This window comes from Stigmatopora argus, chromosome 1 (assembly GCF_051989625.1).
Source record: "Stigmatopora argus isolate UIUO_Sarg chromosome 1, RoL_Sarg_1.0, whole genome shotgun sequence".
NCBI classification, from domain to species: domain Eukaryota; kingdom Metazoa; phylum Chordata; class Actinopteri; order Syngnathiformes; family Syngnathidae; genus Stigmatopora; species Stigmatopora argus.
Genome location: NC_135387.1, coordinates 8,884,764 through 8,909,758, shown reverse-complemented (window position 1 = coordinate 8,909,758; position 24,995 = coordinate 8,884,764). Strand labels below are relative to the sequence as shown.

The 24,995-nt window shown below is 41.2% G+C and overlaps 2 protein-coding genes across 5 annotated transcripts; both read left to right on the top strand.

The window, feature by feature from the left end:
- The first annotated feature begins 132 nt into the window (after positions 1-132).
- Positions 133-8,148, top strand: ogg1 (8-oxoguanine DNA glycosylase). 3 transcript variants are annotated; one of them, XM_077587729.1, is made up of 8 exons: positions 133-618; positions 1,057-1,397; positions 1,472-1,651; positions 2,267-2,445; positions 2,520-2,667; positions 2,755-2,804; positions 2,883-3,086; positions 8,062-8,148. In XM_077587729.1, the coding sequence occupies exons 1-7, from the start codon at positions 497-499 to the stop codon at positions 3,075-3,077; spliced, it is 1,215 nt and encodes a 404-aa protein (XP_077443855.1). In that variant the 5' UTR covers positions 133-496; the 3' UTR covers positions 3,078-3,086; positions 8,062-8,148. The 3 variants fall into 3 exon arrangements, with proteins under 3 accessions (XP_077443855.1, XP_077443938.1, XP_077443771.1); XM_077587812.1 differs by lacking the exon at positions 8,062-8,148 and adding an exon at positions 6,943-7,451; XM_077587645.1 differs by lacking the exon at positions 8,062-8,148 and having other exon boundaries at positions 2,883-7,451.
- Positions 8,007-24,245, top strand: LOC144064692 (proline-rich transmembrane protein 4). Of its 2 annotated transcripts, XM_077587528.1 has the most exons (5): positions 8,007-8,147; positions 17,415-17,991; positions 18,067-18,135; positions 18,220-18,522; positions 20,058-24,245. In XM_077587528.1, the coding sequence occupies exons 2-5, from the start codon at positions 17,469-17,471 to the stop codon at positions 22,025-22,027; spliced, it is 2,865 nt and encodes a 954-aa protein (XP_077443654.1). In that variant the 5' UTR covers positions 8,007-8,147; positions 17,415-17,468; the 3' UTR covers positions 22,028-24,245. The 2 variants fall into 2 exon arrangements, with proteins under 2 accessions (XP_077443654.1, XP_077443568.1); XM_077587442.1 differs by having other exon boundaries at positions 17,415-18,135.
- Positions 24,246-24,995: the final 750 nt, after the last annotated feature.

Genomic DNA, 24,995 nt, shown 5'->3' with positions numbered 1-24,995 from the left:
ACGGACTATTTCATCCAATCATACATGGGTATACTAGAGGACCGCCTACTGAAAATAACATAGCCAATCATAACGTGTTTATCATAAAAGGGAGACGAACACGAAGAAATATTGCGTCAGAAAACAATTCTAGACATTTTTGAAATATTTATATTTTTGGGGGAGCACAAGCTCATTTGCTTATTCTAAACGAAAACAAATTACCATTTTGTCTTCGCAACCTTTTATCTGTAATCTGTGACATAGACTCAATGTGACTTTGTAACGCTGTTCTGCGTCTTAATGTCCATGAATCAAATTGTTCACTCCTCAGAAATGGGTGGTTGATTTCCACCTAAGGAAATTATATATAGAAATATACATTATTTTGACAAAACTTTTGACAGTGACACTGTTGACTTCCGGTGTGATGTCTTCAAGCTTCCGCCGGGAAAGTGTAACTAGCTTCAGCGGTGCTGTGCAATTTTTCTTTTTCCACCAGTAAATATGTAAAAAAATGATTAAAGCTATAGCAACTCATGCAGTTCTGTCAAAGGGCGTAGACAGGTGGAGATCTCTAGCTTGTGACAAATCAGAGCTGCGACTTGATCTCATTCTGGCGTGTGGACAGTCTTTCCGGTAGGTCAAAACAGATTTCTCCTCTCATTTTCTGAACCGCTTTATCCTCACTAGGCTCGCGGGGGGTGCTGGAGCATATCCCAGCTGACTTCGGGCCAGAGGCGGGGGACACCCTGAATTGGTTGCCGGCCAATCGCAGGGCACAAGGAGACAAACAACCATTCACGTTCACACTCATACCTAGGGGCAATTTAGTGTCCAATCAGCCTACCATGCGTGTTTTTGGAATGTGGGAGGAAACCGGAATACCCGGAGAAAACCCATGCAGGCCCGGGGAGAACATGCAAACTCCACACAGGTGGATCGACCTGGATTTGAACCCAGGTCCCCCACTGTGAGGCCGACGTGCTAACCACTCAGCCGCCCCGACACAGATTTTTTTCCCCTTGAATTTTACTTCACACCACCTTTAAAAAAATATTCTATATTTTCCTCCAGCTGGAGAGAGACTGCAGACGACCACTGGACCGGAGTGATCGGAGGAAGAGTGTGGACACTGACTCAGACAGATGATACTTTGTGGTATCACGTATACAAAAAAAATGACAAACAAGTGAGTAAAGAACAGAAGCTAGAGAATGCTGGTGTTTTCCTCAATGAGAAGAAGTCACAGGTCAAATGTGAAGGATCAGTGAAGGGGGACGTAAACCTCCAGAATGACATAAAGGATGAAGCCACCCTGAGAGATTACTTCCAACTAGAAGTGAATCTGAGCGCTCTGTACAAGAAATGGGGCGAGAAAGACCCCCACTTCAAGAGAATTGCTGACATCTTCACCGGTCAGTGGATGCTTGCATCACCTATCGGCACCTAATTACTCGTATTCAATCTGCTTTGAATTTTCTTTCAACAGGTGTGCGAATGCTCCGCCAGGACCCAACTGAATGCCTTTTTTCTTTTATTTGCACCTCTAATAACCACATTTCTCGTATCCAAGGCATGGTAGAGAGGTTGTGTCAGGCCCGGGGTAACCTTCTCTGCCAGCTGGATGAAACATCATACTACGACTTTCCTTCTCTGTCTGCATTAGCAGGTACAGCATTTACTAATTCATATAAAACAATGTCTATATGTTTTTTTGTCACTTATGTAACGGTCAAATTCAAGACCCATGGAACAATCTTTCCCAAAGTAAATCAAGTCTTTTTATTTCAAGTTTCTTGTTAAATTGTTCTTCATCATTCTTTATTTGACAGAAAATTACATTGATTTTTTTTTCTTACTTTTTACCAATATTACAAGAGCTAACATTTGGGATTTCGGACAAAAAATGTCATCCTTCGTTTTGTCTAACCATAACACCTTTACTCATATGGGTTTGTGAGATTTTGTTATGGTCTTTAAAATATAACGTTTTTTTAATTGAGTTTGACAGATTGTTTTCCAAATTCATAATGGAAAACTGAAATATCTCGGTCTCATTTGTTATTCTGGTGTCTAAATATGCGATTTAATTCTGAGCTTTTGGGACAAAATAACTAATTAAGTGGGCTCATTAAATATACAAAGGTTAACATGTATTAGTCTAGTTGATTAAGCCTTTTTTGAGTCCAGGGCGGAAGAAACAGGTGGAGTAAATGGATACAGTACATCCTGTGCACTTAATGAGGTGTCATGGCTAAGAAAACAAGCATGTTGTGCATTGCAGACAGCGGTGTAGAATCATGCCTCAGAGAACTCGGTTTTGGCTACAGAGCTCGGTTCGTGCAACAAAGTGCAAAGCAGATTCTAAACCAGCACGGTCCTGAATGGCTTGAAACTCTACGTAGCGTTCCATATGTGGAGGCCCGCGATGCTCTCCGCGCCCTCCCTGGGGTGGGCATTAAGGTACAGTGGATTAAATGGCAACAAGGTCCAACAGGAACTTCTAACATGTGACCCCTGGATATGTGATACTTCAGGTGGCAGATTGTGTATGTCTGATGTCACTGGATAAGGCAGACGCTGTGCCAGTTGACACCCACGTGTGGCAAATTGCCAAGCGGGACTATAAATACGCTGCTACCAATGAATCCAAAAGCCTTACAGATAAGATTCACAAAGACATTGGTTTGTGGTCATTTTACTTCTCTGACAAAATTTTGAAATATCCACCAAGTTCAGCTCACAGTAATTTGTTATTACACTTGTTCACAGGGGATTTCTTCAGGAATCTGTGGGGTCCTTATGCTGGATGGGCACAGTCTGTAAGTGTATCTGTCATTGACCTGCTCCACGCATTGTATCTATTTTAACTACAGAGGTGTTTTTCCCCCATTCTTTAGGTGCTGTTCTGTGCCGATCTCAAGAAATTCCAAAATCTCAAAGAATCGCCAAATTTGAAAAGGGCAAAGAAAGACTGTGACAGTGAAAGCATGGTAACATGTAAAAAATCATGTAGTAAGACGGTAAAAAATTCTACAGTGAAAAACAAGAAAGCCAAATCAGCTTCTCAAAAGAAGCAAAAGCCATCTACTTAGGAGAAGAAGGTAGCGTAACATACTTTTACTGTGTACAGTTTGATATTATAATTTTATTGGAGGAAAAGAAAGTGGTCACCCGATATTGCAGTGGTTCTTTTGCCTGACTTTAATGCGGGCAGTGTGGTTCGATTTCCGCTTGATCTGAGTGTGACTTGTCTGTCTCTTGTGTGCCCTGCGACTGAATGGCGACCAGTCAAGGATGGAGTCCGTCTTTCGCTCAAAGTCATCTGAAATAGGCTCCAGCACCCCTGTCATAAGTAGGTGGTGTTGAAAATCAATGCAAACAGGTGACTTTAACGCATGATAAGTCAAATTAAATTATTTGTTCATACAGGTCTATTATCTCATCTCAGTTTCTGAACCGTTTTATCCTCACTAGGGTCACGGGGGGTGCTGGAGCCTATCCCAGCTGACTTTGGGCCAGAGGCGGGGTACACCCTGAATTGGTGGCCAGCCAATCGCAGGGCAGAAGGAGACAAACAACCATTCACGCTCACACTCATACATAGGGGCAATTTAGAGTGTCCAATCAGCCTACCATGCATGTCTTTGGAATGTGGGAGGAAACCAGAGTACCCAGAGAAATCCCACACAGGCGAGAACATGCAAACTCCACACAGGTGGACCGACCTGGATTTGAACCCAGCTGTGAAATAGAGCACTGTACTGACTGTTTTTAAGGACCTATAATACTACCACCTTCTTTTACTTCATCCTCAGAAAGAAAGCCCTCAAACATTAATCCACAGAAGGGGCCTCTAGATGGCAGGACGCACTGGAAAATATTACTACCTTGCATGTCAGTCACATGTGGGTCACTTGCCTTATCCAGTCTATTTTAAACATGAAGCGCAAGCAGAGCTCTTTCACTGAGTGAATGAATCTATTCTGTTAGTATTTCTGCTTTCAATACATCATGACTTTTGTGTTGGGATCCAAAACACGTCAACTGGCATTGTTCTGCACCACATTGATGTGTGTTTCTGGTTGGTTCAGTGTTGGTGTCCTCATTTTTATTAGCATTCGTTTGACTGTATCAGCTGGCCTTTATACAGCAGGGATTGTCTCTTATCACTGCTTTGCTCTGCGTGCCAAATACATTCACACGTTGCTACATACATGTAGTATGTAAACATATTCGTAGAGTTCAAGTTAACGTTTTACTTTCCTCTCAGCGAACAAATTGAGATGCATTTTGAATGTACTCTCATATGGTATGGTTACGTGTGTGTCGTAAAGAACGTAGGTGTTTTTTTCTACATGCAAGTGTGCAGCCATGTGTGTTAATGAAAATGTGAGTCAGCGTTCATGCCCATTTGGTTTAAGCTGAACACAGGCTGGGGCCCAGCTGTAGGGCAGAGTCAGGCGAGAGAGGAGCACCAGAGTGAGAATGGAGTCAAGAGAGAAGCAAAAAAAAAAAGGAAACAAAAAGGGAGGGTTTGGCAAATGTGTACTACTCAGTGGAGACACATGAATTTGAAAGGAAAGGCCAAGTGGTGCAACTGAACATACAAATTATATAAGTGATTTTGTTTCCCCTTAATTGTGTGTGTGTGTGTGTGTGTGTGTGTGTGTGTGTGTGTGTGTGTGTGTGTGTGTGTGTGTGTGTATGTGTGTGTGTGTGTATGTGTGTGTGTCTATGTGTGTGTGTGTATGTATGTTTCTTTTCTGCTTTATCTGACTGCTTTAAAACCAGACGGCGTAGCAAATTGTCCTTTACCTATTGAATGAATTTAGATCCCATGGTAGAAGAGATAAAAACACCACAATTTTTAATATTGTTTTGGGTTAAGTTAGCAAAACATAGCACTGCATTATCATATTAAAATAGAATTTAAAAGAAGGTCAAGAAACTTAATCTTTTAGGAAGTCCAATTGCTGTCCACTAGGACAGTCCAAATGTCGCACATTAGTTGGAATATTTACTTCTTCAATCCGTAGTGAATTTCAGCCTTGCTTCACTTGCTACTACCAAATCCCGGTCACTCCGAAGCTGCTTGTGACAGATGTCATTAAGCGTCTTAACCATAACACAGTTCCTAAATCTTAATCCCAACCCCAAGAGATTTTTCATGAAAAGTGACAATTGACTTAATTATATATAGTGATTATACTATTTAGACACTTCTATGCATCTAGTTAAAAAAATAGCATCATTATTTTGAAATAAAAGAAAGGTTGTTACCCCACTGTTTTTCCCCCTAACTCGTCTAAGCACATCCACCCTCTATTTTTACAAAGAGTGAAGGTTATTACGGTTGAATAGTAACAGATGCATAGGAGTGTGTAATGCATTGCCAAGGGAGGATAAAATGGAGAAATGTGGATTCACCTCAGAGCTGGTCCAACTAGTGGAACCTAATGCTGTTGGAACCGATCCTTGCGTGGAAGGAGGCCCATAATTGGGTCGATTAATCTTTGATGTCAACACACCCACAGACTTGAGAGAGAGAAGGTTATGTGGCTAAGTTGGCGTGTGAATATATTGTCTGTTATTGATTAAAGGAAACTACTTCCTGGCATTGGATAGGGCTCAGTCTCTGGCTGCTTTGTGATGAAGGCCTAGTGTTTAGTTTCACATCACCTGTACGCCTGGATCAGTTATAATGACCAAGTGGAACATGTTCACCACATTCCTGGACAAAGTTGGTAGAAACATGTTCCATTGTGAATGAGCATAAGCTAGCAGTACCATGTGTGGCTTTGGAGGGAACAAATGTCATTTTTGATGAGATTTTTTTTCACATATAAAATATAAATACTATGAAAGTGGGATGTTTTTAGTAGTTTACTGTCAAACTAAACATTAACCAATTGAGTAGTTGATATTTTAATTGATTCACAATATTTTTTGACGGGGCTTAGTGACTTTTGCATTCATATGCGCGCATACAGATGTTTTAAAGTGTGGTCACAGTTCCAAATATTTTTATATTGTTTCTTAAGCCAATCTTTGTTCGTCGTTACATTCAAAACACAAAAGTTCTCACTCCATGTTTAAAACCCTCTTCTTGCTGGCTCAGTTACAGTCTAATGGTATTAGGGCAATCCTGTATCGCGCACAGGTTATTTTAGGATTACACTGTGCGTCGCACATGTAGCAACAATGGCTGCCTACTTTGTGCATATGCCACCATGAAAAAGAATGCTTGAACACCAGCTACCACTTTTAATGGTGTGTTTATCATTGTGATCGTATTTAATGCTACATTATGATAACAGATGCCTCTAATATTGTATTTTGATTTTCAAAGTAGAAACAGCTCAGCTACAATGTAATGCGGTTTTATACTGTAACTCCCAAGAAAAATAACAATATTTGTTAGCTTGTAATCGAGTGGTGCTAGGTAATGAAGCATAAATATTTTATTGCTGCAAGTCTGGTATTTTAAATACTTGGGTATTTGTTTTTCGTGGTTTACATTTCCTCCCTATAGATTTAAGATTGCTAAACTAAGCTGCATTTCAGATCTGAATTGTAGTGTAAATTAATGAGTAGTTTGATGTCTTGAGGCTTATTTAAGGTACATTTTTGATTTCACCGACCCCAAGATTGATTTGCTGTGAGTGCCTTGTCTTGTGACAACAACCTCTAGGCATTGACAAATTCTCCCTATAATCCTTAAAATAAACAAACATCGGATCTATTTTTCCAGTTGTCCTCATTACCTGCTGGTAATTTATCTTTTGTTGTTGTTAGTCAATTGCCAACTTTATTATATTGTTTTGACATCATGAAAAATAAGAACTGAGCTTTTGCATAAGATGTCAAAGGAGGTAAATGGGTCTATTGTTCCTTATCTCTGCGTTGTTGTTGTTTATCATTATGTACTGTATGCATTTGTTCCCTCGGTGGCATTAGCAAGTCCCAACCACAGAATTCAAGGCAGGTGGGGGTAGAAAAGTAGGACCAGTGCCAAGGTGCAGCATGATGATGCAGTAAAATGGAAGTCGGCTCATATTCTACCATGTTGCCCTCTGGTGAAGCACTATCAGCTACCCTCTTCACCTGAAAACACATGCAGCATTCTGAGATGTCCTTCTGGCTACTTCTAGCTTTACCAGTAGTCAAGGAAACTGCGTCAAAAAGGAAAAGAACTGATAAATTTGTATGAATGTGTGCGGGGGCTTCAAATACATTTTTGTATCTTATCAGGCAGTCGTGAACACTGTTGTAAATTTTGACTTGTCCTAATGTACAATGATGATGATTAAGAACCTTTTCATTTCTTTTCATTCTCTTGTATTAGTATTTCATCTCTATATGAGCATGTACATAATGGTATGAATGCTACCGTAGGTGGTCTTCAGTGTTTATTCTAAGGGGAATGCACTGTAGGGTGTAGGAATTAAAGTATTTTTTTACAATTATCCAAGGCCAATTTCATATTCTAATTCAACCAAATAGTATTTAAATGCAAAAAGTGAAAACATTCAGTTGTATTTAACTTTGAAGTACATACAGTGGAAAATGTTTCAGAACCTCTTTCAAAACAGGATGGTTGAAGGTGTGAGTAGCATTTCACTTGATTTGATAGGAGTAAGTTGAGTTTCGGTTGTCCCTTGTCTCCTTGTGCTCTGCGATTGGCTGACCACCAATTCTGGGTGTCTCTCGCCTGTTGCCCGTAGTTAGCTGGGATAGGCTCCAGCACCCCCCGCGAACCTCGTGGGGATCATCGGTTCAGAAAATAAACGAATAATTTGAGTTTCGAGGACGGAATAAATTAAATATCTAAATCGAGGTAGCACGCGAGGCTTTCGGCGAATGACGTCACGACGCGATTGCCCCTCTCATTTCCTCCGCCCGGGGGTGGGGTTTGAAGACCGAACATATGGAGAGAGATGCAGCGGTCGGAGGGAGGGGGGGATGGAGGGGGGCGGCGTATCCCTCTCGCTGATTCCAGTCAAGCCTCCTCATGAGCTCACCGTACCGAGCACCACAGAGCCGATCTAGCGCTCACCCCGTTGCGTTTTCTTCTAGATATCATCGATGGACTATGGACATTTCCCACCCAAATAGCACGTCCTAACCGGGGTCGTGCTGCAAAGGACACGCGCAACGAGCAGGTACGTCAAATTTAAAAAATAAATAAATAAAAACTGCGGTGCGGCGTCATTTGACGCAGTGATATAGTACTGTGGCGAAGCATCGTATCCATAATAGTATTGTTTGTATAGTTCATGTCAATTTTTTCACTGTTATTCACGTTGTAACATTTTACCTTTGACTCTTTTTGAGTGAATCTCAGTTTACTGTGGGCAATATATTGCCGTGTGTGAATGACTTTCTTTAGTGTTGGTGATGGTGTAAGATGGAGGGGCCTCCATAAATTGGAATAATGTAAGCATAACATTCTTGAGGAAATGTTTTTAGGCAGCTTTGTGTTAATATTAATATTTAGTATATTAATACTCAAGCCACCTAATGGTGTAGGGAACTCTGACCCTCGAGGGCCCCTATCCAGTCTGTCTATCATGTCTCCCTCCACCAACCCACCTGAATCAAATAATCAGGATCGTTATCAAGCTTATGGACAGCTTGCTGATGAGTTGATCATTTGATTCAGGTGTGGTTGAGGAGGGAGATATGGAAACAGACTGGATAGGGGCCCTCAAGGGTCAAAGTTGGGCACCCCTGATGTAGGGGTTCAGTCGGCTGACATCTGTGCGGTTAAACATGGGATTGATGGTGGTATGATTGGGTGTGTGAATGGGTGTCTGTCGCTCTGTGTGCCCTATGGCTGACTGGCGACCAGTCTAGGGTGTAGTAAGCCTTTCACCCGAAGTCTGCTGGAATAGGCTCCAGCAAACCTTACGAGGATAAACAGTACGGACAATGAATGAATATTAATATTAAATACAGTGGCGGTTTAAGAGGTGTCATTTCAAGCTTGCAACGCAATTTTCACACGCCCCCGTTACTACGTCAATCACAACTTTGCATGTACAGTGGTACCATACGAGCATTTCGAGATGCAAGTAAAATTTCGAGTAAATAATTATCTCTAGATATGAGAAACATTTCGAGATGCGAGAAAGCCAGGTGGCCAAGACATGAGAGGCTGTTTATCATTGTAGCGCACTGTCTTTTTTGCCGCATCTCTTTCGTGTATAACAGATAATCTTCGAGCACTGGGCGGAGCGTTGCATTTTTTCAGTGTTTTTCCCCCCTTAGCCTGTTAGCTCCCGTTGGCGGAGCAATTGCTAATTTAAGACTACTTCTCGTTGGCAAGTGGTCGTGCATTATCCTATTGTGAGGACATTTGTGTGCATCATTTTCGGAATATTTTGAAGGGAATACAACAGCAAACAGCCCATCTATACTGAAAGTAAGGGTGGAGGCGGGGCAAACAGCCAACCCGGCCAGGAGAAGGTATAAAAATGTAAAACAAAATTAGAATTAAGTTCATTGTAAAGTTATATTAAACTTATTTTTGAGTGTGTCTGCATCGTAATCCAAGTTCATTTAAATTTGTTTACGTTATATTACGATTCACCGGTGCAAAAAGTCTCCCCCAGCTCGCCCCCTGGCAGTGAATGAGCATGTTTCAGTGCTGATTACAGCAGTAGACGTCTGACGACTGCATGAATGTACACGCCATTTTGTTTTTGTACAATAGACCCTGCAGTAATTTTTTGCTCCTCCTAGCCCATTGTAGTGTATCAGATTAAGAAGGGTGTTGTCTTACACATTAGTCATGTGTGTACTTGTTTAAATATACTTGCTTACCAATCCCAGGGAAGTGAAACCAAGCACAGCGCATACGTAGTTACGACATTCTGTACTTTTGATATAAATCTCATCTCATTTTCTGAACCGCTTTATCCTCATTGGGGGTGCTGGGGCCTATCCCAGCTGACTCCGGGTCAGAGGCAGGGGACACCCTGAATCGGTAGCCAGCCAATCGCAGGGCACAAGGAGACAGACAACCATTCACTCCCACACTCATACCTAGGGGCAATTTAGAGTGTCCAATCAGCCTACTATGCATGTCTTTAGAATGTGGGAGGAAACCGGAGTTCCCGGAGAAAACCCATGCTGGCCCGGGTTGAACATGCAAACTCCACACAGGTGGACCGACCTGGATTTGAACCCAGGATCCCCACTGTGAGTCCGACACGCTAATCATTCAGCCGCCAGGCCGCCCATTGATATGAATACTATTTTCTTTTTACTTTTTTCATACTTTTGAATGAAATGGAAAATAGACTATGATTGGATGTTGTAGAAGTCTCAACTAACATTTAACAATTAGAAAAAATATTAGTTTAGAGTCTTATGAGGGCTTTTGGTCATTGTCACATCTCTCTCAAGTTTTCATATGAACACCGTGTTTCTTTTTTCCTGAGGAGGAACCAAATTAGCTCTGTTCGCCTTACCAGGTGTATACAATATGTATTGTGTTGTGTGCAGTTGCAACACATCCGCACACACTTTTGTCTTGTGTCAACATGGCGTAGAATTCATGTATAGTTCTCAGGAATATTTGAACATATCCTTGAGGGAGAAGGAAACTGGGCCAATGTGCTACTGGATGTCAAGGAGACAGAACTGGCCAGATGAACTCAATTCAGAAGAATAACAACACACCCAGATCCACTGGCAGGACAAAATAGCTTCAACTCTCCTCCAACGCCGCTCAACAAAGATTTACAGCTTGCTTCTGCAGTTTGCTCCTGGCCAATTTGGCTTTTCAGTAGAGTGTGAGTGAGAGGACAAATGTAAAATCATGCTGTCATTTTGGATTGAGTTACATGTACTTCTACGATGGCTTATCTTGGAGCCTTTTTAAAAAACAGCAGTTTAGTTCGATATATTCTCCCAGACTGTCTTGCCAGAACTCACAATCTTAGAATGTCAAAACATTGGATGAGAAATAAAATACCATTCACGATCAGCATTTCAGCAAAGTTTGAGCCCTTTTGACTTAGAATTCCAGTCATACCTCTACTTACGAATGCCTCTAGGTACAAAACTTTCAAGTTACGATTTTTTTTTTAATCTAATTTTTGTGTTTCCTCACTTCTTTCATACAAAATTGGGAGACTGACCAATTTTAAAGGATTTAGTTTGTAGTTGTGGGGGGACCGTTGAACGAATTAGAGAATTTACATATAAAGTACACGTCTACTTACGAAATTTTCAAGTTACGAAAAACGTTCTGGAACCAATTAATTTCACAAGTAGAGGTATGACTGTAAACACAATTCAGAGCATTTACCAGCTGTGTACAAGAGTTTTGAATAAATCTTTATGCAAATGTCTCACTAATTTTTCAATGGCAAATGTTGACCACACAACCCTTCACTTAACACGTTTTACTGCATCCAGCTGTAACAGTGTGAGATTTGCCTCACTCTCCTAGAGGCCAACACTTGAGGGCTTTTGATGTGGGTACTGTCTTTCCCTGACAGTATTCAGTGGTTGCACATAATTTAGCAGCTGTCTAGCATGGTCATGTGTGGTGTGTCACTAGGAATGTGGGGCCACTATTTGAACACCTGAACATACTTAGTCTGCTTATGAGAGAATGTGTGGATATGACGACTATGGTAGTGTTTCAACCACAAAAGTGGGAAAAAGGAGAAAATGTTAATCGGTTTTCTTTACTGCCCTGATGTCTAAGAATGTTGTCCCAGTTCACACGCAAAAGATATAATTAGATTTTTTTTATTCAAGGTCAGATACATTCATTATCTGAAACGCTTATCCTCACAAGGGTCGCGGTGGGGGACTGGAGTCTATCGTAGTCAACTATGGGCACCAGGTGTAGGACACCCGCTTACACACACCTTGGGGACAATTTAGAGTGCTCAACTCATTTTCTAATTTTCCCGCTTTATCCTCATTAGAGTCGCGGGGGGTGCTGGAGCCAATCCCAGCTGTCTCCAGGCCAGAGGCGGGGGACACCCTGAATCGGTGCCCAGCCGATCGCAGGGCACAAGCAGACGGTCAACCATGCACACACATCCCTACCTAGGGGCAATTTAGAGTGTCCAATTAGCCTACCATGCATGTTTTTGGAATGTGTGAGGAAACCGGAGTACCCAGAGGAAACCCATGCAGGAGAACGTGCAAACTCCACACAGATGGATATGACCTGGATTTGAACCCAGGACCCCAGAGCTGTGAGGCCAACTCGCTAACCACTCGCGCCACCGGGCCGCCCTGGATCATTTTTATGGCATTTCAATCCATTTTCATGGGTAATGGTGAGTTATAAGTGTTTAGAATTACAAGCTTGTGACTCTTGTGACTTAATGCACACCTGTATTCACATTTGACTGGATACACATGCTCAGTTTTCTTTTTCAGTGTTCCTGTCAGTGTAGTGACGAGCAGTTCAATACGACTAGAAAAAGGGGGTTTAGTGCTTGAAAGATTGTATTTTGCCCTAATTTTTGCTAAGTCTCAGAAAGACAATATATTCAAAAATAGCATTTTAGAGTGTGTCTTGACCTTTTATATGAGGGTGCAACCAAAGATGTTGTGGCACTCAGCAAATTTGATTTGGGCATCCATTTCTGCTGGAGATCAAAAGAAAACCACAATTGGTTCTGCATAGCATCTCCTTACACTGCAACCTTGGTAGGTGGGAGGTAACAGATTCTGCACCTTCTATCCTACAAGCTCAACGAGAGGTTTTGGGGCCAGTTTGGTATCAGCTCTGCTAACAAGCTGTGCAATCTTTACATTCCCGTTTATTTTCACAGAATTTATTGAGCACCAAGTAAACTGAATTATTAGATGTGTTTAGAAGACCGAATCTGTAAAATAAATATGAGAAGCAAGAGAATACTTTGGCGGCAATCCGTATGTTATTCCAAGGTGTGGAATTTTTAACGGTCATACCTCCCCCACTACCTCACATACCAAGATAACCGCATATACACTCCCTCCCATTTCCCTGCTACGTGGGTTACTTGCCGTGCCCATGCTTCTGCTTGAGAGGACCAAATCTGTGGCCAATTTTTGAGCAGTCATCTTCAGTGTTTGAGTATTTTTGCTGTCTTATGTCTTGGCACAATCAATGACTGCACTAAATAAATTGGTTGCCAAACTACTATAAAATAGTAAGGATTAACATTGAGGATCAAAATAATCTACTAAGAAGGCGTATTTAGCATTTGACTATATTCTCAGATCTCCCCAATCAGACTTTGCCAGGCACAATACCTTTAAAACTAAGTGTTTTTAGCATTGTACATGATTAGGACACAGGCACTGCTATAATGAGTGTTGGATAGGTGTAGTATTACATTTGTTTATTACGTAATGCATTAAACAGGACACATTCTACTATGTATTTCTTTCAATTTTGCCTGACATTACAATAATCTGAGCCCAAATTATATTAATTCCTGTGATTCTTATTGTAATTTTTCAAATGGATGACAATGGCTTTGACTGAACTCAATATTTGCAATGATGTGTCATGATATCTAATAATTCAGTATTTTAAAACCATATGTATGTCTCTATAGACTCTTGCTTAAATGGAAGGAAATGTTTGGAAACATTGAAAGATGTTGTATTTCTCCCAAATCTTCCATGCACATTCCACCTCCTCGTTTGTACTTTTCCATGTAACCATACCTACAGTGACCCCTCCTGTCCTGCATATTAATGTAGACATGACATCAATACTTTGATGATTAATACATCAGCACCTGCTGTGTTACTAAATCATGGGATTGAGTAAGTGATCACGTAATCTGTGTATCATTGCCTCACTATATTCCATATATTTCTGGATAAAAACCATATTGTGTGCAAAAAAAAGTGACGACATCTCCTCGGCACGCACAGCCCTCTGCATTTGAATGACCAGAATGATGTGTCCTTTGACCCCCCCGGGGGCAACCATGATAAAAATACCCAAGACTGACTGCCTTCCTCCCCCTTCGACCGCCATAAATTGAGCCAATGCAAGAAATATGCCTCTTTAGGGATTTATTTTTTCCCACTAGGCCTGTCTTTTCCAAATGGCGCAGTTGTTCCATTACACTGCTTACCTGATCCCAACAAAAAACAAAGAGATCCACCATCTGTCTTTTATTGAATTTTAATACTTTTAAGACTCACTCATGTATACACATAGGCGTATGCTTGCTGGAGTTGCTTGGAAAAAGACAGTTACATGTTTATTAAGAGCCTTTTCTGAATGGGGACGTTGTTTATGTTTGGCTGCTTGCCCATGTGTACTTGAATGAAAAGCCCACTCAAATGGAAATGGAAGAGTTTAACACAGTATAGACTGAAGTCCTAGGACGTTTTATACAACCAATTTATAGAGAGTTGAACTAGGCCCTTTTAGTCCTGTTTGAAAGTTTTACGTCAAGCTGGATTTAGAAAGTTTGGTATAAAAGCTAATTTACCTTCACCTTATTAAATGCTTGGCCTTTTTTGGGGTTAATTGGATAGGAAAAATGTCTCATTAAAATACATTCTGGAGAAAGTCTCCCCAAATTAATGGAAAATGACCAACACAAGGAATGAATGTTAGCTGATTTACTATCAATTCTTTGGACAATAGTTCACCCAAAGCAATAAAAATACCAAGCAACTTAGATGTTTTTGACACAATTTTCTATGAAACATTTTGGAAATTTGAACAAAACATTTTGTTTTTGTTTAAATAAAACAGCATATTTAAAAGATGACGGTATTTATTGATGTTTAACATTTTGATTGATTTGACTCAATTGGGCTTAATCAATGTCGATCAATTAATTGTTACACCCCTAGTGTTAAGCAAAATAGATTTAGAATTCTTTTTATTTTGATTTCATCCCATTTTTTCTCATCTAGTTTTCGGAACTGCTTTATTCTCACTAGGGTCGTGGGGGGAGCTGGAGCCTATCCCAGCTGACATCGGGCCAGAGGCGGGGGACACCCTGAATCGGTGGCCAGCCAATCGCAGGGCACACCTTTTGATAGAGTCCAATCAGCCTACCATGCATGTTTTTTTGGAATGTTGGAGGAAAACGGAGTACCCGGAGAAAACCCACGCAGGCCCACGGAGAACATACAAACTCCACACACGTGGACCAAGCTACATTCGAATCCAGGACCCCATAGCTATGAGGCTGATGCGTGAACCACACATCCGCCGGGGCGCCCACAGCTGTATCTTCACTGGCCAAATTCAACATGATCTGGGGCAGGCATATGCTGTATCAAAATAGGAAAAGACAAGTGGTAAACTAGACAGCAGCCAATGAGCTTGGAAGTAGGAGCCTTTAGCAAAATAAACTGAATATTGTTGTGGAGAACACTTATATTTCTGGACTCATGGTCATTTCCCTCGTATACCGTATTTCTCTGCATGGATGATTTTATGATCATAATTTTCAGACCACTGTCTACCAATTCCTGCTCACTGACTGAGCTGACCTTGTTCCAAATGTACATGAATCCACCGCATTATATGAGGTCAGGAGCATAAAAAAATGCAGGCTGTTACAAAGTGAGCAAGTCGTCACAGCTGTGAATGATGCCTCAGTGAATCATTGGCTATAGAATGAGTTCCCCCACAGGCATTCATATTTACGCACACGCTCACAGTTGCCAATGATTTCTGCTCCCAATTCTCCACATGGTCTTCTGCTCAGGGGGTTTCTTCTATTGTGAGTCACAGATAGTGGCAAAGGCCAGTGGGAACAAAGGAGGTTTACATAAGCAACTTGCTAAAATTGGCTGAAATGAGTTTTGCGTAAGAGGAAAGGGCAGCTGTTAACTGCTGTGTAAATAAGTTAGGGAATCTCTGAGACTTTAGGTGTTTTTGCATCAATATAGTTGACTCCTTTGAAAAATTTGTCAATTAAAAGACATCGAATAAATGCGTCAAACTAATGAGTCCAAATGATGTTATTTAGTTCCGTACACTTGATCTGAAAAAAAAGCATTGATGTACTACTGTATAGCAGAACCAGGCATTTTATGAGTGGTTTGCCGATTATAAGGAGTAATATATTTTGCACTCAGTTATTGTATTGCACATCATCTTACATTTATTTTATACTCTCCCAACGATGCTCCTTTTATGGGCTAAAAGCTGCTGCACCCTCAGCACCCCCCTAACTTCCTAGCTGCGAGTGATGTGCAATCTTGTAAAACCGCAGTCAGCAGTTTAACTCACCTGACCTTCACATAACCCTTATTGTTTCATTTGGTGTATAATTATCTTATCATAACATTTATATTATACATTCATAATAGTACAGAGTTAGCGTTGTTTAGTGAGTTTCAATTTAGGTACAATTTCATATAATATTACGATGTTGTCAGAAACCAAAGAAAACAAAAGAGTCTTGCCCGACAGCAAGTCCTTAAATCATCACTATGGCATTCCAAACCACACGTCAAACCTAATTATATTGCATTCATTCCTCCTCACTTTTAAAAATTCCCTTGTTTGTCCCCAAGTTTCTTTTATCATGTACACTTTTCTAATACATTTCTCTATTGCTCTTTCTACCAATGGTGACCACTGATTCAGAGTTTGATGTTTATTCACGGACAACCTGGTGAGAAGTGGTTAGCGTTGGTTAGCGTGTCGGCCCCACAGTTTTGAGGTCATGGGTTCGATCCCACTAGCTCCTCACTGTGAGGAGATTGCATCTTCTACCCGGGCTTGCTTGGGTTTTCTCCTGGTTCCTCCCACATTCCAAAGACATGCATGGTAGGATGGTTGAACACTCTAAATTGGCCCTAGGTATGAGTGTGTGTGTGAATGGTTGTCCTTCTCCTTGTGCCCTGCGATTGGCTGGCCACCTATTCAGGGTGTCCCCCGCCTTGTTCCCATACATAGCTGGGATATTCTCCAGTACCACCTCCATCTCCTAGTGAGGATAAGTGGTTCAGAAAATGGATGCATTTTTAGTAGTTGTAAATGGCGGCAAGCAATCTCCATTTCATTCAGCACATGGAAATATTTAATGGTACAGTTAGCACAGTCACTTGCAAAGTCACCGATTCTATCCACAAGGAGATCAAAATTGCTATGCAGACCTATCTAAAATCTGGCTGATGAGCAGTCTAAATCCTCACATCAGCAGTTAATTAGTGGCTTGGCGCTTCTGTAATAGAGAAAAGATTTTCATCGCCACATTTTAGCAGCAGTGCAGAGAGGCCTTACAAAAAATGTGAATGATATCACATTACTGTCATCACATCAACTGCAAAAGAAATCTAAACTGTCTAAACTGCAATAACATATTGGACAGTCAAACACTATTGCTGTTAAAACAATGGACAATCCTGAAATAGCTAATTAATTTTAACATTTTCACCAAAAAATGCTGTAATTGCTTTTTTTTTTCTGTCGACAGAAACCCAGTATAAGGATGATGTAACTGCAAGAGGTACTGCTTGCTACTAAGGCCATGGCTTTCTTGCCACTCCTTATTGTAAGCGTCTTCATCTCTTCCCTCTATCCTTGTGATGCCCAAGTCATAATTGGCGGACCACCCTCCATCTCTCCTTTGGATCTTCCTAATGACTCTAAACCATTCAAGCAAATAGATGCGACCGACTCCTCTCTTCCTGTCAGCGGACACAGTGCTGTGCCAGCTGAGGTTACAGCGCAGGATTGGCTGACAGAGAACAGAATATACTCAACTGCCTCTACTATGTCAACCTTTTCTTCTCGTGTACTGGGGCGTAGGACAAACACGAATAAAATGAGTGTTATCGGTCCTGGGATGGACTCAACTAGCCCGCCACCCCGTGGCACTTTGGCAAAGGAAAAAGCCTCAACATCTTTTCTCAGTTCACCTTCGGGTGACAAACCGGTGACATCTAGCAGTCTACTTAAACAGACAAATGACCTTCAGGGACTCGGTTCAAGTAGCCCAGCCTTGATGCTCGAGAAGGAGAAAGTGCTCGCTTCTGTGCCAACCGCTACAGGTAAAATGGCACAGTATCAACCACCAGCACAGACTAAAATAGCTGATGTGCACAATTTATCAATGTACACTCCAGCAACTGTACCGAGAGCTCCGCTGTTTCCCATAGTAACACAGGCCACACCACCTTCCATTGTATTGCCAGGTAAGGAACTAGATATTAATTAGCCCTTCCCTTAACATGTGTATTTTTCGCTTCACAGTTGTGCATTTTTCCCCCAATTCTCAGGTGAATTGACACCTCCCACTGTCGGAAAGCATGAGTCAGAAGTCACACTGACTTTAAACAGACCTTCCACCGCCACAGTCGGCTCCAATAGAAAAAAAACACTGACTCCCAGACAGTCGGTTACCAATGGCAAGGTTTCTCTTTCAAAGATTGTGACGGAGAAAGTTGCAGTAACAACTGCATCTAGTATGCTGAGAACTACTGGAATGGGAGAGAAAACATTTACAGGAGAAACAAATAAACCCAACAAAAGCGAACAGGAGCCGAACAGAGCAACGGCAACTGTGAAAACAAAACCAACAGGTAATTACAGACTGTCCACAAATGTACCCTTTCCATAAGATATGCTATCATCTGGCAGGTGAAAAGTTGATAAATGGAAGTACTAGGTAGAAATAGGAAGTGCTAGGGTGGGATGAAAGGGAAAGAAAATAACTTGAATCCCTGGTAAAGAGGAAAGTGGGTTCTTGAAAAAGGGACTTCTGGGAATACATACGTAATGGGTCGGGAATAATGTATAGAAACTCAAACAATGAAGGTTGTGATGAAAAGCAGATGTCAAGAAAAATGTAATCATAGTTTTCAGAAAGAGACAGGTAAAAGGGGAAAATGCGACACATGGTAAGCTGAGTAGGGAACAAAACAGCAATGGCATTGACTATGAAGACATTCCGCATTTTGTTTGATTCCATAGCCATGTGCACATAAAATACCCGGTAATGATGCATATGGTGAGAGGAAGAATCCAAGGTAAAGGAAAGTTAAGCAAAGCCAGCTGTGCGTTGTGGAACGTACAGATCACACCCCTGTTAGGATTATGTTAAAAGAAGGAAGTCAAACAGTTTGACCTCAATTTAGAAGTGTTCCTAATAGCCTTGCAAGTGTTTCATGTAGGAAGAGGACACAAGATAAGAAAAAGACTTTGGAGGGGAACAGTGAGTCATCACACTGATGGGTGTGTCAGGTCCTCAAAGGTTTGACTGTTTCAAGCCACTATTCAGCTCAAAATATATGTTAGATGTTGACATTTTCAGAAATTAGCCCTGTGGAATCAAACAAAGGTTGTCTCTCAAATAGTTGTTCGTCATGTACAATTCCAAGTGAGGCACTCAAGAAGTAAAATGGTATGTGTTAAAGCCTGAACATGATGGATTAAGATGTAATATACAATATAATCCTGTAAAATGTTGCTTTGTTCTTGGGCATTACGTAACATGTGGAGCTTGTCATTAATTATATAATCTAATCTAATAAACTGCATAATTACTGCTTTTCCAGAGACGATGTACTGTACTCTGGAATATGTCCACTGTTTTAATGCTCATTATTGCCATATCATAATATCAAAGATGTATCTGATATTTTGCTTTTCTAGTTTAATGACCTAGAAAATTACTTGACCGTTACATCCCAGCAGTCACTGCAATGTTTTAAAACTCTCTGAACCTCATCCAATAGGAAATTACAGTTCTGTGGGGTAACATCATGACACTCATAATCATGAATTAGATGATTTATTTGATTACCTAGTTTTCTTTCTTGAAATCATATTTAGACTTTGGATGATAAACTGAATTAAGGGTGGAATTAGAGAATATAACTGCATTGGACTAGATGCTCCCTGGTTATTATTTTGATGGTCAACTACACCTCTCTAGTGGCTTCAACACCACATCACAAATGTCTACTGTATTTTTCTTTTCGGAGACAGACACAAAGTCTGTCTGTAGATTCTTATCCCACACCTAACCAGATTTTGAGGAATATTTAGTATTAATTTTATATGTGTAAAGTAAACAAAACATTAATCCCAAAACTATTGTTCTTATCATTTCCAGGGAGCCTGCCTTCTCTAACTGTAGCACCAGCTGTGCAAACAAGCTCTATGGATACAAAGAACCGCTCCAATTTGTTAGTGGATCCTCATCAAGTTTCAAAGCCATCTGTCTCACCCAAAGCTGAGACCTCCCCTAATGGAAGCCATATCTACTGGGGCAACCTGAGTAGGAGCCTGTCTTTTGCGTGGCAGCTCCATGTCTACGGGTCAGCAAGCCTTTTTTTGCTTTTGTTTGGCGGCTCTGCTCTCGGCCTCATCTTGTCTCCCGGTTCCAACTGTCCTCATCGTGGGGCTCTTGTTCTCGCCAATACGCTGTTGTTCCTGGTCGGGGGTCTCAGGGCATGTCTCTTTCTGATTGATCCCTACGGGACACGGAAAATCCTGCCTCGATCGGCAGTTGCGGCCATTTACAACTTGCCGCTACACTTACTGGTGTGGACGCAAGCTGCATTGGCCCTGCTGGCCATGTGGGTGACTGGAGTGACAGTTTTTCCTCCAACATTGGAGCGTCCTCCCCTAGTGGCCGTATTAGCAGTGCTGCAGTGCACTCTGCTGCTGGCGGCAGATCTGCTTTCCCCAGCCTTATCGCCTGTAGTGCCTGTCACACTGCAAGTCCTCTCCTTGTGCTGGGGTCTAGGCCTCTGTCTGGGATTCCTTTTTTATGTCTTTCCCCGTATACGTTGCCCACCCATTGCTCACATTGGAGGTGCCGAAGAGGCCAGGAAAAAGGCTTGGGCAGGGAGCAGGAGAGAAGGAGTGATTCTCGGAAAAGTTCTGGCAGCCTGTGCCGTATTAGGAGCACTGTGCTGTGGGCTACATGTTCATGCTACCCTTTGGCTCTATGGACTTCTAGGAGACTGGATGAGCTTCAACTGGGGCTGGTGGCTGATTCATTTCTGGGCTAGACTTTTAGAGCTGGCCTGGGGTTTATGCCTCCTGCTCTTGGCTTCGTGGGTGTTCTGGAGGCCTCAGTGTTGCAGAGGAAGAGACGAGGGCGGAACAACAGACGGAAGAACAGCAGATGTGCCATCCCCCGGACACTCTGGAGATTCCTCTAATAGACACACTTGCTGGTCCAAGATAGTCCAGAGTCTGACAGGGAAGCCATGCAAAAAGTCTGAGAGTAACGGTGTTGGTGGAGGAGGACAAGCTGAGGTACCCAACAATTGGGGTGGGCAAGAACGATCTGGAGTCGACATTACAAAGAGCCTCATTAGGAACCATAATCACGATCAAACAGCGGTCCAACCACCGTGTGTCAAAGATAGCAACCGAGTACGCAACCACAGGGTCCCTTCTGCAGAAGGTGCCATATCTGATGGCTCCGCAGGCTCCCTCCTAAGACTGCAGGCCCTTGGACTGACTCCACAACGCTCGGTCAGCAGAAGTGTGGATCCGGAAAGGGACACTTCTCTCTCAATGTGTGAGTTTGATCTTCGTCCCCCATCTCCCATCAACCTCACCCGCAGCATTGACGAGGCTCTGCACCGAGAACACCTGCTTGAAGGCATAAGCTTATTTCATCCTTTTAACCAAACTTCACAATCTCCCTCCCCTGGATCAGGAGTCAGTGCAGGTCCTTGGCTACGAAGGAACAGTGACCCTCAGTTTTCAGAGAGCAGCGAGGCTCCCACGGAGTCTTCCATGCCCCTTGGGGGTAGCGTTCTCAGCAGTGTGCCCAGCCGGCAGGTGACTGCTCCACCCACCCCGTCCCACCAAGGTCATAGGTGGGCTGGGAACAACGCCGGCTACGTCCCCTCGTCGGTGTCCTGCCCCGTTTCACTTCACCCATCCAGAACATCAATGGGACATTTGGGGGAGGATGGAGTGGATGACACGCGACCCTTCATTACGCCAGACTCTGATCAGGGGCAGGGAAGGGTCGATAAGAACGTCGCTTCACGAAGTTACCTGGAAGTCAGCCGACATGACGACTCTGCTAGTGTTAGCAGTGACATTATTGACTTATGAAGTAAATCTTAGACATGATAACCATGGGCCTGCACACCTCAAACACACGTCAAACATTTGATGGATAATAGAGAGAAAAAGAATTGAACTTTAAAACATCCTTCCATGCATGCTATTCTTTAGTGCTTGCTCTCGCTAGAAAAGCATTACCAGCTGGAGCCTGTCTAAGCTTACTGGTTGCCAGCCAATTACAGGGCACATAAGTTACATAAACATGTATTCACACACACATTCCCAGTATAGATTCTGCATTAAAGTAAACATGCATCTATTTACAATGTGCAATAAAATCCACGCAAGCATTGGGAGACTGACTGTATGTGAACCTCAGAATAACAATGTCCATATGCGAAACTCAGAAATGTTTGGCTTTAAAATAATGAAAGCTAAATTGCAGGCACTCATTTTCTCTATTAAAAAATAGTCTGAAAATCCATAGTTCAACTATGAACGCAAACACAGAGTCAATACTCTCAATACATTTTGGTTCAAAGTATAGTTTGTTTCTTACAGGGTTTGTGCTAATTTTAATCGCAGTAAACTTCCTATTAAACTATAGATTTAGATTGGCCTAGGAAAACTGCTAAGCATCATCATTTTAAGAGGTAAATGAAAAAATGTGACCAAAATTTGGTCTTAAAAATCCAACAATTATTGTTTTTTGTTTCGTGTGCATATCAAAATTTGTGATTTCATTTCTTTAGTCAATTTTCATAGATTTTTTTCTTATCACATAAAGATGTGCCATAAATGATTTTGTTTTGTGTAATGGTTTGTATGCCCTCAGCCTATTATCTTGTACATGGTGATTTAACAACACATTCATTCCTAAGCTCCGAGTCTCCTTCCCACTGTCCCCTCTGTTTTTGACCTGTTGACATATTGGAGTAGTAAATAGCAAATGCATTCACACGTGCTTTAACAAGAAGTACATGCTAACAACCGCTTTTTTAATAATGGCCAATGTCAATGCTAGTGACCCCATCTTATAGGAATATAGTGTTTTCCGACTATAAATTGCAAGTTGCAATAACTAAAAAAATACACAAAGAGGAAAAAATCTGATTCTGATTTCAGTGTGATTAATATAAAACATAAGTCACCGACCAACCCAAACTATGGAAAAAGATACAATTTATAGTCTGGAAAATAAATCAATCAAATCAAAATCAAAAGCCTTTATTGTCATTATACAACAGCTATAACGAAATTAGCGGTGCTAGTCCACAAAGTGTGTGTTTCTCAGTAAAAACATAAATAAGTAATATAAAAAGTCACGTCCAGGCAAGGTAAATTCTAAAATATTGCACGGTGCAAGGTGTTGGGAATATAAAATTTCAACCTGACACAGGTTTCCAGGAGAGTACAAAAAAAAGTCTAACCTGGCATGAACTTACAAATGCGCCACTTAACTTTTCGTGAAAGCTAGACTGAAATATTTTAGTAATCAAGATAAAAGTTTCTTGCATATATTCTACTGTATAGGTTTTAAAAAAATGTAAATACTAGTATTTTTATGTTGAATAATGTAATATTTGAAATGAAAGTCGGATTTGTCACTGTGAAAGACAATCGAAAGTGTTTTTTGCTGACAGTGCCGTAATGCTATTTTGAAATCAAGGATTTCCTAGTTGTGTTAAGGATTGAATGATTGATGAACGCCTTGTGAAAATATTAAGATATTTTTTTATCTTATTTTGCTCTACGAAAAAGAAGTATTTTTCATTTAAAATACTCAGTGTGTGTAAAGCAGCCGGATTATGCAAGTAAAATTGATACGTTACAGCAGAAGACCTACATAAGACAGTTACGTGTTTAATTCATCGGACTGCTATCATTTAAAAAATTACTCCAGGAAAAATTTGCCTTTATTTTTGTATCAGACCAAGAGGGGATGACGTCCAGTTGTGCCAGTATATTTAAGTGATGTATGTTTTGAGTTCAATGAATTGTGTTGTGGTCTACATTGCAATGGCTTTCTTCTAAGATTTTACCTTCTTGCTGTTTGCACCTTTTTTTTTCTTCCAGACCAAAGCAGAAACTCTAAGTGTTTTCAGTGTTTTCCCTTGTATAATGAATACATGCCACAGGAAATGAAGTCATGTGCCCGTCTCAGTGTGTAGTGACAGTGCAGAGATTCAGTATTAGATCGGGTTCATTTTGCTGAATTTCTTGTTTGGATTACAATAAAAATGAAATTGTCAAAAGTTTTAATTGATATTTTCTGCACCTGATTTTTTCATATTTCACAAGCTCGTATGGTTCTGCTCACGAACAAATCGATTTCCATGACTTAAATGAATTATTCATTTCATTCATTTTCCATATTGCTTATCCTCGTGGGGGACGCCTGAGTCTATTCAAGCCAACAATGGACACCTCATACATTTTAGGCTTTAAAATGATGAGTGCTAAATTGGTGGCCAGGCATAAATGAATTATTTCTGTCAAGAAAATATGATGACGAGAAGAGAAGCTTACAAAAGCTTGCTAGTGCTGTTTGACTCGCTTTCAACAGTGTGAAAGCATAAACCGGTTTGTCCATTGGGTTTAAGCCTTTAACTTCAGTGCAAAAATGGAATCCTGGGGTTGTAATTTGCAGCTCACACTGTTCACTTTGAAATGATTCTTCCAGTCACCAACTTTGCCTTCAAAAGACAAAGATCAATTTGGATTGCTTTTTAAAACAGCATCTTTGCAAGAATATAAACGACTCAGTGTTCATAATCACTACCTTTTCTAATGAAAGGAGACATCTTCAGAATCGTTAATGGGTTGGTCACTTTGTTGGCTTTCATATTGTCAAATCTCACAGCATCCATGATGCTTTCCTTCTCGGATGAGGGAATCACGCCAAGGAAACTATACATAGCTTACATACACTTACTGGTGTGGACGCAACCTGCATAGGCCCTGCTGACTTAAGCGTGGCTGGAGGGACTATTTTACCTTCAACATTGGAGCGTTC

Coding starts and splice junctions, on each gene's coding strand:
- ogg1 (XM_077587729.1), top strand. CDS start 497: ATGATTAAAGCTATAGCAACTCATGCAGTTCTGTCAAAGGGCGTAGAC. Junction 1,398..1,471: donor AATTGCTGACATCTTCACCG/GTCAGTGGATGC, acceptor TTCTTTCAACAG/GTGTGCGAATGCTCCGCCAG. Junction 2,805..2,882: donor ATGCTGGATGGGCACAGTCT/GTAAGTGTATCT, acceptor CCCATTCTTTAG/GTGCTGTTCTGTGCCGATCT.
- LOC144064692 (XM_077587442.1), top strand. CDS start 17,469: ATGGCTTTCTTGCCACTCCTTATTGTAAGCGTCTTCATCTCTTCCCTC. Junction 18,136..18,219: donor ACCTTCCATTGTATTGCCAG/GTAAGGAACTAG, acceptor CCCAATTCTCAG/GTGAATTGACACCTCCCACT. Junction 18,523..20,057: donor TGTGAAAACAAAACCAACAG/GTAATTACAGAC, acceptor TATCATTTCCAG/GGAGCCTGCCTTCTCTAACT.